A 14,121-nucleotide genomic window follows, 5' to 3' on the forward strand; every position below is an offset into this window, starting at 1 on the left:
TTGATTTGTTATGATATAACATATAACTAGCTGTGGTTTTGTATATATGAATTGGTTATTGTCGTATCTATAATAATGATGATCCTGGTTGCTCTGCTTTTACACCAAACAATCAGTTTCAATTAAAATAAAACACTTTTACAAGATATTTAAAACCAAAATTTACAGCCCGAAAAATAAAACCAAAAAAAAACAAAAAGAGAAGATTTTAGTTTGTGGATATCAGAGTTCTGACTTTTCTTGAAGCTACCACTACTTTAAATAAAATCGTAAATCTCATATAAACAATTATTGGTTGCAGTGATATTAGAAGAACAAACATTTCGGGACGAAGACGAAACTCTATGTCAGTGGTAAGTTAGTTCCCTTCCTTGTTTAAGTTTTGTTCTATGTTTATGTTTCCAATTCTTCATCTTGCATATCCCAATTCTGTATTCCAATTCTGTATTGGTACTTTTTGCTCATACAATTGAAAATCTTCACTATTTCATTGAGTATTATGTATGCAAATACTTGTAAAATATAGCAAAATAGTTTCAAATCTAGTTGAGATATAGTAAAATGGTTTCGTTACCAGTAAAATATTTGGTGTAAACAATTTAAATTTAGCTCAGAAAATTGGTTTCATATTGAAGATAACATATCCCAAATCTATTCAAATTTTACTTATTTTGTTTCGAACATAAGTTTGATTAAATTTTGGATAAAAGTAATTATATTATGCTATGTATGATATATATATATATATATATATGTATATCAGTTTACATATACATTTATTTGAAACAAGATTTATTTGTTTAAGTTCAAGAAATTCATTAACCTAAAACCAAACTCATTTTATAATAACTAAGTATAAAAATTTTATTAATAACTTTTTTTTTGGTTTGGTCACACAAGTTTAGAACAAAATTTTTGTCACACAAGTTTAGAACAAATTGGTGTTAATAAATTTGATTCATTTTAAATCCAAAACTTCTAAAGTTTGAACAAATTTGAACAAAAAATAAAATAAAATGGGCTATGTTTTACATAACAATTTCTAATGACAATGAAATTTATTTTTTATATCACAAAAAAAAAACTAAATTCTGAAAGAAAAAAAATTGTAAACTCAAATTTGGAAAAGATAAATTACAAACTAAGTTGTTTTATTTATGTCTTAATATAATAGTTTATTTGGAATTTATTTTGTATTTATTTGGTTTAATAATGATAGGGGTTATTTTACCATTTTAAAAAAGGTGAGGGTTTTTTACATGTTTTTGGAAAAACGGAGGATTTTTTTACCCATTTTCCCACCGTTGAGAGCTACTTGTCATTGAGTTACTATAAGCTTAAGATATCTCCAAAATATTTGGAGCAGTCAAATTTGTGGTCACCAAATTATGTAGTTAACATTGTTATATGTTAAACCTTGCGTTATAGCTTTAATTGTTAGAGAGAATGGAATTAAATAGCCTCACTAGTTGTATTCCACTTTCTCTCCCCCATTCATCGCCTTCTTTCTTGCATTACTTGGCAGTAATCCCGGGGGGTTTCTTTCTTAAAGTTTGTGCAAAATGCTGGGCTGGCTTGTAATACCCTGGAATCAAATCTTCACTGCTGCATGTGGCTGCTTTCTAAGCGATAGAAACTACATTCACATGATGGAGTCAAATCTCGATGCTCTGCAGAAAACTATGGAAGAACTTAAGAATGGACGAGATGACCTGTTAGGAAGAGTTTCCATAGAAGAAGATAAAGGTTTGCAACGACTTGCTCAAGTCAATGGATGGCTTTCCAGGGTACAAATTGTTGAATCCGAATTCAAGGATCTGCTTGAGGCTATGTCAATCGAAACCGGAAGATTGTGTTTGTTGGGATATTGCTCTGAGGATTGCATATCAAGCTACAATTATGGTGAAAAGGTATCGAAGATGTTGGAAGAAGTTAAAGAACTTCTATCTAAAAAAGATTTTAGAATGGTCGCGCAGGAAATTATACATAAGGTGGAGAAGAAGCTTATCCAAACCACAGTTGGTTTGGATAAACTGGTGGAAATGGCGTGGAGCAGCCTGATGAACGATGAAATAGGAACCTTGGGACTTTATGGTATGGGGGGAGTAGGAAAAACCACCCTCTTAGAAAGTCTCAACAACAAATTTGTTGAACTGGAGAGTGAATTTGATGTAGTGATATGGGTTGTGGTATCTAAAGACTTTCAGTTCGAGGGCATTCAAGATCAGATTCTGGGAAGATTACGTTCTGACAAGGAATGGGAAAGAGAAACAGAAAGTAAGAAAGCCTCTCTCATATACAATAACCTTGAGAGAAAGAAATTTGTGTTGTTGTTGGATGATCTCTGGAGTGAAGTAGATATGACTAAGATAGGAGTTCCACCTCCAACTCGAGAAAATGGATCGAAGATTGTTTTCACCACTCGTTCAACGGAAGTTTGCAAGCACATGAAAGCTGACAAGCAGATAAAAGTTGCTTGTTTGTCCCCAGATGAAGCGTGGGAATTGTTTCGACTTACTGTTGGAGATATCATATTAAGGAGCCATCAAGATATTCCCGCACTTGCAAGAATAGTTGCTGCAAAATGCCATGGCTTGCCACTTGCACTCAATGTCATTGGCAAAGCCATGTCATGTAAAGAAACTATACAAGAATGGTCTCATGCGATTAATGTTCTGAATTCGGCTGGCCACGAGTTTCCAGGTATGGAAGAAAGAATTCTTCCCATTTTGAAGTTCAGTTATGATAGCTTGAAGAATGGTGAAATCAAATTGTGCTTCCTATATTGTTCTCTGTTTCCTGAAGATTCTGAAATACCGAAGGAGAAGTGGATAGAATACTGGATATGCGAAGGATTTATAAATCCAAACAGATATGAAGATGGAGGTACCAACCATGGTTATGATATAATTGGCTTGTTAGTTCGTGCACATTTGTTGATTGAATGTGAACTCACAGACAACGTTAAAATGCATGATGTGATACGTGAGATGGCTCTTTGGATAAATTCTGACTTCGGAAAACAACAAGAAACAATCTGTGTGAAATCTGGTGCTCATGTACGTATGATACCGAATGACATCAATTGGGAGATTGTGAGAACGATGTCTTTTACTTGTACTCAGATTAAGAAGATATCTTGTCGTTCCAAATGCCCCAACCTTTCAACCCTTTTAATCCTAGATAACAGGTTGTTGGTGAAAATTTCAAATAGATTCTTTCGGTTTATGCCAAAACTTGTGGTCTTGGATCTTTCTGCAAACCTCGATCTTATTAAATTGCCGGAAGAAATTTCTAACCTAGGTTCCCTGCAATATCTCAATATATCACTCACAGGGATAAAATCGCTACCAGTTGGTCTGAAGAAGTTGAGGAAACTAATCTACTTGAATCTGGAGTTCACTGGTGTACATGGGAGTCTTGTTGGGATAGCAGCAACCTTACCAAATCTGCAAGTGTTGAAATTCTTTTATTCCTGTGTTTATGTTGATGACATATTAATGAAGGAATTACAAGACTTGGAGCACTTGAAGATTTTAACAGCAAACGTAAAGGATGTCACGATTTTGGAAAGGATACAAGGAGATGACAGATTGGCGAGTAGTATTCGAAGTTTATGTCTAGAAGATATGTCAACACCTCGTGTAATATTAAGCACGATAGCTCTGGGAGGTCTTCAACAACTTGCAATTCTGATGTGCAACATATCCGAGATAAGGATAGATTGGGAAAGCAAAGAAAGAAGGGAGCTTTCACCAACGGAGATTCTTCCATCTACAGGTTCTCCAGGCTTCAAGCAACTCTCCACTGTTTATATAAACCAGTTGGAAGGGCAAAGGGATTTGTCATGGCTGTTATATGCTCAAAATCTAAAGAAACTAGAAGTGTGCTGGTCACCACAAATAGAAGAAATAATAAATAAGGAGAAAGGAATGAATATTACCAAACTGCATCGAGATATTGTTGTTCCATTTGGGAACCTGGAAGACCTTGCGCTACGTCAAATGGCGGACCTCACGGAAATTTGCTGGAATTATCGGACTCTCCCTAACCTTAGAAAATCATATATCAACGATTGTCCAAAGCTACCTGAAGATATTTTCGTGCCTCTGCTTCCTGAAAAGAGTCCTTCACGTTTTTTTTTCTTTTAAGTCTATGTATGCATTTGCTTCCTTGTGTGTAGGAACGTGTAGTTCCAATTTTGTTTCCTAATATATTATAAATGAAAAAGCCAAAAAAAAAAAGGCAGAGAAATTTGCCTGAAGAATTTTTGTTCTTGTGTTTTTTTCTTTCATGCTTTGATTGGGACCTTATCAGTGGAGATTAAGAATGGGAGAAAGCTGTTTCTACGAAAATTAATGGTCTATCTCATGTAAAGTTTGGAATAAAGCCATTACAGAAGTGGCCTCTATATATCTCTCATGCTTGCTCTGCTCCCACTTTGTGTAACTACATCCTCGTAGTTCTTAATTTGGTTTGTATTTATATGTTCTGTGTTGTCTCCTAAGTAACGAGCTAGTTTTAGATGGCGTTGATGTTTCTGGATCGAGCTAGTTTTACATCCATGGGAGACGGTGAAATAATAAAATACAAGATTGTTCTTAGAAGTTAGAACGTTCATTGATTTCTAAGTGACTCCATGTAGCCCCCACCACAAGCAATTCAGTTCGGAACTATGGCAATATCCAATACTTTTTTTGAAAAAAAATGCTCTTTTCCAAAACTCTGGAATGTTTTACAAAACATTACTGATGATGAATAAAAAAATAATCTAGAGTTGGAGACATGTAGATGTAGGCTTTAAGAGAGGGAAAAAGAACTAAAATCATTACAAAGACTTATTTTTATTTGGGGTCAAAGGATTTGTTTCTTTGTACAAATTCAACGACTTATTTGATGTTTGCATTTGTGAGTCAGTCTCATTGCCCAATGTCGCTTGGTGTGTAAGAAACTATAACATATGTGGTATATGAGATTGTATATATATTCATAGTGTGATTGGTTGGTCTCCTTCAAGCTCTGATATAACAATCAATGAGTCATCCATTTCGAGGGAGAGAGGTTCATTCTTTGGAACCGGATTGATCATCTGCAACCACAGAAAAAACCTAGTTATCAAGCGCTAGTGAAGAGGAAGACGTTAATGTTTGTTGCAAAAGAATAAAACACTAACCTTTTTACCGCCTTTAATGTAGCCTATGGCGACTTCTCTCCTTAGCCAAGCTCGCTCTGAGAGCTCAGTGAATGAAGGGTTCTCCCCCTCTTTCATGTACAGTTCAACGTCCTGTGTGTTTCAAAGCAAACTCGAGATTCTCAGACCACAATTATTTTGAATTTTGTGAAAGATACTGGCAAAAACCATTTGAAGGTTTCTTTTCTAACCTTTACGTATATCTCATCACCATCTGCGTCTAGAATGTCCTTCCACACCTCGTTCAGTTCGCTGTTTTCAGCAACTGGTTATAAAGAAAAGGGTATTACTATTGTCTGAATTGTGGGTAGATAAACAAGAAACAAAATCGAATATAGATATAATGTAACCTTGTGCTGTTACGAGACTCATAACTTCCTCTGCTGCTATGAAAGTTAGGGACGGCTTGAGTCCTGTTATCTGTATGGTTTTGTATAATGTTTCAGCAACTTAACCATAAAGAAGCCAAGAGGAAAAAGATAAAATCAAGATGCCTTGTAATACCTGCTTGCCGAGTTTTGAGTCGACGATTTCAGAGGCTAGATTATGCACCTAAAGAAACAACAAAAGTAAGATGAATTTTACCTATGCAATGTTGTTAGGATTCGATGAAAAGCTAAAAGATTACTTTTACTCCAAGCTTGTTGCAGATGCTTTCAGCGAGGAGAAGAGAGTAAGCGGATTGTTTGTCTGCTCTAGATGGATCTAAGTGACATCAAATTATTTGTTAGTGTTACCATTATTGCAAAAGACAGAGTCAAGAAGAACTAGTTGCGATCACGAATGCTTACCTCCTAGAAGCCAGTCACGATCCGATATGACAAGGATGGTCAAAGGAATATTTTTGCCTTTTCTATATTTACTTTTCATACGCATTATAGTTTGCTTTAATGTATCATAATTCAGAGGATTCCCAACCTGCAGAAGATTGGGAAACATCAATACACAATGACTTCGAACCTCTTCTTGTTCATGCCACTGAAAATGACATTTACCTTATGTGAAACTTGGATGTTCTTGATTTTAACTGAACCTATACTATCACCCACCCTTCTTCTGTCCTCTAACGATACATCCGATAATATTTCCTGTGTACGGAAAACTATTAGTAACTCATTAAGTCAGAGCCAAGCGGAGAGAGATCATACCATTGAACTGCCTGGACCAAGATAGTTATCAAACTCCTCAATCATTTGCACAACGTCTCCACGCCAACCAAGTAAAAGTATAGATTCTGTGGGTCCTTTGACGGAATCTGATCCCTGTGTAAACCATAGAAATGAAAATCAGAGGTCTCAAAAGTTTCAAAGGCGCAGTTTCAAAAGTATTGTAGGGGGCAGTTGGGAGTCAGACCTTTGATAAGGACTTACGAGGACGCATTATAATCTTCGATAGCCGTGATCTTTTTTTCTCAAACACTTGCTTCCGAGTATCAGTCGGTACTGTAATGTTCTCAAGTTTCATGTCTGTATATAATAGTTGCTTCTTTTTCCAATTGAGAGGTGCGATAAACAATAGTTTGTCGGTTTCCATGAGCTCTTCGTTATCATTTGGGTGGAAATTTACTTTCCCATCTCGTAAAAGGCCACAGACCACAACCTGACAGGAATACATGTAGAAAATGGAATTAGTAGCAAAGATCAAAAGGTACTGATTCGAAGAACGAAAAAACAATGCTCACAAGATAGTCAATCCTACCTCCTGGAACCCCAGTCTTAGTTGTCTATACTTTGTCCCAACTAGATTGGGGAAGCTGCAAAGATTAAATACATTTTCTGCAACAAGTAGACTTGGTATTAATTAGTCTTGACTACAAACATGAACTAAAAATTCTATACAGATAACAGTAAAGTAAGCTGAAAGCACACCGTACTTGAGTAATTTAGTAGGTGCCTGTAGATCTTTATAAGGTCTTTTTGACGTGAGCATTGGACAAACAATTTGGACGTAACATTTTCAACCGGCTCCACTTTCAATCCCGAAATGGACTTGAGAAGATCGTACGTATTAGGACTTGATACCTGCATTCATTTCCACAAACAAGAAAGGAAAAGGGTCAGCATTATAAACAGAGAACCATTACTGCACAATCTTGAGTTACCTATTTTACCTCTACTATGGTTGGGATCGATTCCATCTTTTGTATAGGTTGAAGGGCCAATACAGAAAGAAATGCGTCTGTATCAACTTCATACCTGAAACAATGTTTAACTTAATTGATTCCTCTTTTACAAAGTATTGAGATTCCATATCTTTTACCACTAGCATTCCAGTTTTCTGACAGGTTTCAGAACAGATTTTTTTTTTCTTTGTACTCACTGAGAACCAAAGTAAACTAAGCGTAATTAGAAGTTATCAAGGAGTTATCTAAAACGCATCCATATGCATCTTACTACCAGGAAACAGTTAACATGAAAGAGCTACAACACTAACAGAATCTACTACTCCAATATCTATACGGAACTTCTCAGTTTTCATAATCTTCTTCCTCAAAATACAGATACTTTCAGAGACTTGAAAATATTCTTACCGATCACCTTTCGTTGGTAGTATAATAATGGCACGCGCCATAGAGGCGGCAGCCCTCTCAAATGATTTCGTCAGGTTAAGACTACAACTGCACTGGTAGGGACATTATATCAGAACTGAAACTATATATGCAAAACCAAGATGATCATTAATTAATATGGCATGAACCTAAGCAGCATTTCAGGTTCACTTTCGCTTAATAGCTAGCATGTCAAGTTGTCAACTACTTTACCTCTTTGTAAGGATGTCAATATGATTAAAATCTTTGGAGTACGCCTCAGCTAGCTTGTCCATCTGTTTCCTTGGAGTATCGGACATGAGCAGAAGTCTTTGCTTCCTGAAAGCATGTAACAAGGAAAAGTAATTATCTAAGTCAAGATAAGCGGAGAAATAAATTTTAAGATATATAGAGAGACCAAAATACCTAGCTGTGGCGGTACCTAAGCGGACAGCATGCTCATGATAACTGTTCAGTTGCTTTAGTATGAAAGGTAGATGACTGTTTATTCCACAAATGATGATATGATCAGCTTCTAGGACTTGCATCTGTGCCCCTTCCCTCAGTTTTGTCATATTATACTGCCCAGACAAAGCGATCAGGAACTTGTACCAATTAACATTCATTTTTCACCAGTAGTGTTTATCTCAAGAACTTACCCGAAATTGTTCTGTCATTGTGCTTAATAGCCGAGAGTAAAACAATATTCCCCAAATGGCTAGGACAAATCCAATGACTCTTTCAATGCGTGTCTTTTGCTGCAGTTTTCAGTAAACATATCTGCATTTAGTTGCAAGAACTCCATAAAAATATCATGAGGCCTGTAAGTGGCAATTGATCTGGAATAATATCGTTGACTGGTAAAGAAGCAAATCAAGACCTTAAGATGAGTAGAAGAGGAAATGAGGCATGCCCAGGCTTCCCAGAGGCAGTCTTCTAAGGGTAGGTCTTTCCTTCACAACAAGAAGGGAATAGCAGTACTCATAAGTCCTAGAGGTAAGTCCATTTACAAGGGTCTTCATATAATACATAATATACATGTGCCAGATTTGTTTTTGCTTTTCGACACTTCTTCATCAGACCAAAACCAAGAATTGTGTTTTATCATCCATTTATAGAGTTTCAGAAAAACAGATCATATAAACACACTAAAACGATCTTGAGAAGACTTTAAATTGATAAACTAAGTTAAATAAAGCTGTCTTACCTGAATTTGAAAAATAGGAGTCCCCCAATGATAACAAACGATACACATGCTATCATGAGCGCCACAAGGAACCTAAAATAGCCACGACAAGTGATCAGAACGGATGTCATAGTCACAAAGAAAAATAGAATGTACTACATATGAACAATGCTAATCTCAAGGACAGTAACACTAACAATTAAACTCAGCATGAATCTAATATACATATGTGAAGGTGAAGCAAACTCTTACTTAGGAGATCCTCAACCTCAAACCCATTTACTCACTAGTGGAAGACGAAATATTTAAGTCAGGAATCTACACTATACATGTTTTATCACTTTAAATTTAATGAATTATCCCAACAATCCTGACACTTTCCTTATTAACCATCCAAGACCAACATCCAACAGTTAGCTTCTGTAACTAGTAACATTTGTACACACAACTATCTCACGGAAATAGAAGACTGACAGTTAGCATCACGATAAGGAATATTTGGTTTAGGACATACGTGCCAATGTTCTTCTCAAGCTGAATATTGAACAGGTAAAGAAACCTTGCAAGACCCCATCTGATATCTTGAAAAGAAGGAAATGAGACATCCAACTTGAGAGGAGTAGGTAGAGAGTTCGATGCACAAGCAAAAGGCAAGCCAGCCCCCACTGAGTTCTGAACGAGGCGAGGAAGCTCTTGACATATCTTTTGCGCTATCCTGAACACCGCATACAGTGGGATGCATCCTATCACCACTTTATACGGAAGACTCTGCAGAATAAGAAGATTATATCATAAGCATACGGAATATAACATCTCCATAACTAAACAAGAAGCAACCACAATGAAAGACATCAAATACACCAATAGACACAATGAGCTAAGACTCATCCTTCAAAGACAGAAAGATAAAGACATGACACTGGACATGGCTTAGCTTAACCTTATGCAATATGGAACTGAAATCATTCAGGTTGACACTAGAAGACGGCTCAGTGTCTCCTGTCCTCTGAGATTTGACTTTGAAGGTCCCTGTAGTATAGGAAAAACATTAACAATGAGACCCTAAAGATTGCATCTTTACAGTAGCAAACCTCACCTGGGCATCTAAAAGACCCAATCCCACCTAAAGGCAGAGACTTTAAACTCAAGCTCCTGCAAAAATGAAACTTTCAGAGATTCACAACTTGTAAGCATTAGATACCCAATCCGACTAAATGAGCGTTGATTGAATCATTTTAGCTTATTGTAGTCCCAAATTCAGTTCGAACATAAACCCAAAACACAGATTCAGAGCTTCCATTAGAACCATTGTCATTTCTAATCAAAACCCATTAAACACTCTGCTGCATTTTATACACTAATACAAACATGAATCAGCTTCATCGGAAAACAGAAACCAAAACCCAAAATCTTCGACAATCACAAATTTCATTATCATCAACTGATGGATAAGTCACACCCACCATGAAAGCAAGCAACTTTTATCAGAAATTTTAAATTATAAGAAAAACCTGTTAAAAGACGCGAATCGATCTAGTCTTGAAGATTGTGAAGGTAGTAGAACCAATGGCTTCCAAGTAAACAACTGAACAGCCACCATCATTTATCTCTTCTCCTCGCTCTCTCTTTGTTTCTCCGCTTAAATATATATATGAGGCTGATCTTTACATTTTGCACCTTTTTCCTTTTCGAGGGAAAGAAATGTGTATTTTAATTAGAGTCAATTATCAATTTTTGTTGTTAATGACTTCAATGTTTTGGACCATATTGCCTTTAGTTAAGTAGTTAAGTTCATTTGACTCCTAATTTTTACCGGAGTTCGATTCTACTAAATCGCATTATTCTGCGTAATAGATACTGACTATAGATCGGGCCTTATACATCCAAAGATGTAGAAAAAAAAAAATGAAGTAGAGATTCCTAATTTGGTCACACAAAAGCAGTACTAATGCAAACAAACCTTTATATGTCACTCTGGATCATTAAGTTGCTCACTTAGTTAGACAGCACAAATATCCAATTCACGTATAATATGAAATAGTTATCAAATATATATACTTTTTTTTTTGTCATATCAAATATATATACAAGAAACTAGACTTAAAATATAGAGATTTTACTTGTTAATGACTTTATTTTTCTGATCATCAAAAAATTGCGTCTAATTTTTTTTCTTATGATTAGAAGATTTTGGGCACAGCCCTAGACCATATAAACATGTCTTTTTTACGAGCAAATGCAAAATCCTACAAACATTTGGATTTTCGTATACATGGGTGAGTAGTACTATTTTACAATCTTTTTGCTAAGTCAAGTCATTGTTTTTCAATTGTTACTTTTGGTCACCACTTTAATTATCAAAGATGGACTGCGAGAAAGCCTTTAACATTGACTCAAACACACTCGTATAATTTAATTTATTTATGGAAAACCACACAAAGTATCTTATTCACAACTCGAATAATAACAATCCTTAGAGAACGTGCTGCATAAAATTGAAACCAACATAGTAACTAACTAACAAAATTTTAATATATACTATTCGACTTCAATATTATTTTGTTGGTGTTTAAATTAGGTATGACTTATGAGTTATGAGATGAGATCGAAGAGGAAGAAGAAGTGGAACACAAAGCACGTGGGTACACCACAATGTGAATCTCAATGGAAACCTCAATTTTTTTGGTTATCATTGCCAATTCTATCACGCTTTCCAATTTTTGTTACGTCACTCTCTTTTACTTACTTTTTTTGTATTTTTTCTTCTTCCACTCACTTCTCTCGTTTTTATATACATTTTGGAAGAGATATAATATAACGAATACTAATTAAACAAGTATTTTAATTTTGTTTCTATCGTTAAAACCTCATCCACAAGATGGAACTCGGACGTAATTGGCTCCCGAAATATCATTTTCAATGTGTTGTTAATAAGACAACCTATATAGTTTAAAACTTTAAATAAATATCAGAAACAAAAAAAAAAAAAAAACTGAGAATAGTGGTTGAAATGAAAAGAACAAAAAATAGTAAATTATTTTACTTACATAATTACATATTACCAAACGAAAAACGAGTTTTGATCGTGCACATTACCACAGAGAGACAAAGACATAAAGAATGTGGATTTTGCATACTAATTTGACCATTGAAAAGCTAGGAACTATATGATCTTACACAAAAGTAAATATGTATGAAATGTATACAGACATACGAATATTTTTTGTGTCTTACAAAAATACCAGTTTTTTAAGTGTAACATGATTTTGGAAGGTGTTTAGACCTTTGTAATGATTTTCCTAAAAGTTTGTTGTATTTTTCTGGAAAAAAAATGTGATACTTGTTTTGAATTTATATTATTCTATATTATCACATAATTTTGATTTTAACAATTTGTACATTTCAGAATCAACTAGTTAGACTTCTTTGTGGATAAAATATTAGCTTGACCAAAAAGAATAAAAATTGTAACTAAGAAATAGAATAATATAGTAATATTTCTAGGCCATTTTGATTATTTCGTCCTTTTGTAAGAACCCATATTTGTTTTGTTTTTTCTTAGCCATTGTTTTTGGCATGTGACTATCTTAATGTTGAAATGGACTCACATGTGGAGGGCATAATCTTTCACTTTTATGGTTGAATTGTTTTGGTTGCTCTTGTGTGAAAAGATTACAATATTTCTGAACTTGATTTTCATGTCTTCTTTACACATTTTATACATAAGTTTTAAGTCTTTGACTTAACGTATTATATACATTTTTTGTAATGATCATATAGAAACCTGTGCAGCTCATATGTTCACTAAAAGGTCATAGCTAAACCTTTTATCCATTCCGAGTTTTATAAACACATATATTTGCATTTTGTTGTCAATTATTTGTTGCACAAAATAAATGCTGTCAACTATTTTGTTGAGTGTTTTATGTTTTATATTTTAATTGTGATGTTGCATATAATAACATTAATCATTTTGCCTTACCAATAATATTGGTGATGTTAAACTGGGTCCTGAAAATGCGGATCAAAATGGGCTATTTGTATTATTTTTGCACTCAAACTCATTTTAAGATATCTATTGAGGCACAAAATTGGTGATTAATAATGGAGGATTTGCAAAAATACTATTTTCTATATCACATTTCCAACAATACTGTTTTATGTTGGCCTTTTTAAAAAATATTTTTTTATTGAAAGACCAAATTACCTATCAGCTAATGAAAACATGTAATTAGAAACTGAAATTTTTTCGCCAAATTTTATTTTTAAATACAGTATAACATGTCATATTTGTTGTATTTTGATTGGTTAAATAAGAGAGATTTACCCCTATGGGTGAACCCAAGAATTGTCTTTAGTGGTAGTGGTCTATTATTTTAAAATAATTCTTGGGTTCACATTTAGGAGTGAACCTCTCTCATTCACCCCCTCTTAATTAGCCAATCAAAAATTACCATATAATATATTTAAACAAATTAAAACAATTAATCTCCCTAAATATATAAAAAGCTTAATTCATTAAAACCACTAAATTGAATTCATTGTAAATTTAAATCTTAACCATTCTTTTATAAATCCAAACTGACATAGAATTTTCTTTAATTGTAAAAAATTAAAGTCTAACCATTCTTTTATAAATCCAAACCGACTTATAATTTTGTTTAATTATAAAATCAAAACCCTAAACCTCCATTTTATAAATCCAAACCGACAGATAATTTTGTTTAACTGTAAAATTTAAACTCTAAATACTCTTCTATAATACCAAACCGAGATATAATTTTGTTTAACTATAAAATCTAAACCTTAAACCTCATTTTTATAAACCCAAACCAACATATAATTTATTTTTATTGTAAAATCTAAACCTTAAATGTTTTTTATAAACCCAAAACGACATATAATGTTGTTTAATTGTAAAATCTAAAATCAAACTCTTAGTTATAAACACAAACCGATATTTAATTTTCTTTAATTAAAAGTATACACATTTTGTTTCTTTAATTTGTTCCTTTTTCATGTTAATTTTTATTTATTTTAAAATATAGTATGAAATGTTTTGATTGACTAATTAAAATAGGATGAATAAGAGAATATTATAGTAAGAGGGTTTATCTATGTTTAAAATCATATATATGAAAGTTGACCAACTCTCTCCATATGAATGACACATTATCACACAAGAAAATGACATGTGTCATTCGATATTTTTAAAAC

General features: G+C 33.9%; 2 protein-coding genes across 3 annotated transcripts; one reads left to right on the plus strand and one right to left on the minus strand.

The window, feature by feature from the left end:
- The first annotated feature begins 249 nt into the window (after positions 1-249).
- Positions 250-4,701, plus strand: AT5G43740 (Disease resistance protein (CC-NBS-LRR class) family). Of its 2 annotated transcripts, none has more exons than NM_123740.5 (2): positions 250-353; positions 1,526-4,701. In NM_123740.5, the coding sequence occupies exon 2, from the start codon at positions 1,563-1,565 to the stop codon at positions 4,149-4,151; it is 2,589 nt and encodes an 862-aa protein (NP_199187.1). In that variant the 5' UTR covers positions 250-353; positions 1,526-1,562; the 3' UTR covers positions 4,152-4,701. The 2 variants fall into 2 exon arrangements, with proteins under 2 accessions (NP_199187.1, NP_851126.1); NM_180795.3 differs by having other exon boundaries at positions 291-353; positions 1,553-4,355.
- Positions 4,700-10,604, minus strand: AT5G43745 (ion channel POLLUX-like protein, putative (DUF1012)). Its single transcript, NM_123741.3, has 23 exons — positions 10,416-10,604; positions 10,001-10,056; positions 9,845-9,933; positions 9,419-9,672; positions 8,926-8,997; positions 8,599-8,671; positions 8,378-8,476; positions 8,145-8,299; positions 7,953-8,057; positions 7,722-7,808; positions 7,302-7,386; positions 7,065-7,212; positions 6,890-6,966; positions 6,545-6,790; positions 6,340-6,453; positions 6,187-6,279; positions 5,983-6,109; positions 5,820-5,896; positions 5,696-5,743; positions 5,542-5,611; positions 5,383-5,456; positions 5,174-5,284; positions 4,700-5,089 (listed from the first exon to the last, which is right to left on the minus strand). Exons 1-23 carry the CDS (start codon positions 10,505-10,507, stop codon positions 4,988-4,990), a joined length of 2,454 nt encoding a protein of 817 aa, NP_568628.1. The 5' UTR covers positions 10,508-10,604; the 3' UTR covers positions 4,700-4,987.
- Positions 10,605-14,121: the final 3,517 nt, after the last annotated feature.

Source organism: Arabidopsis thaliana, chromosome 5, assembly GCF_000001735.4.
Source record: "Arabidopsis thaliana chromosome 5, partial sequence".
NCBI lineage: Eukaryota > Viridiplantae > Streptophyta > Magnoliopsida > Brassicales > Brassicaceae > Arabidopsis > Arabidopsis thaliana.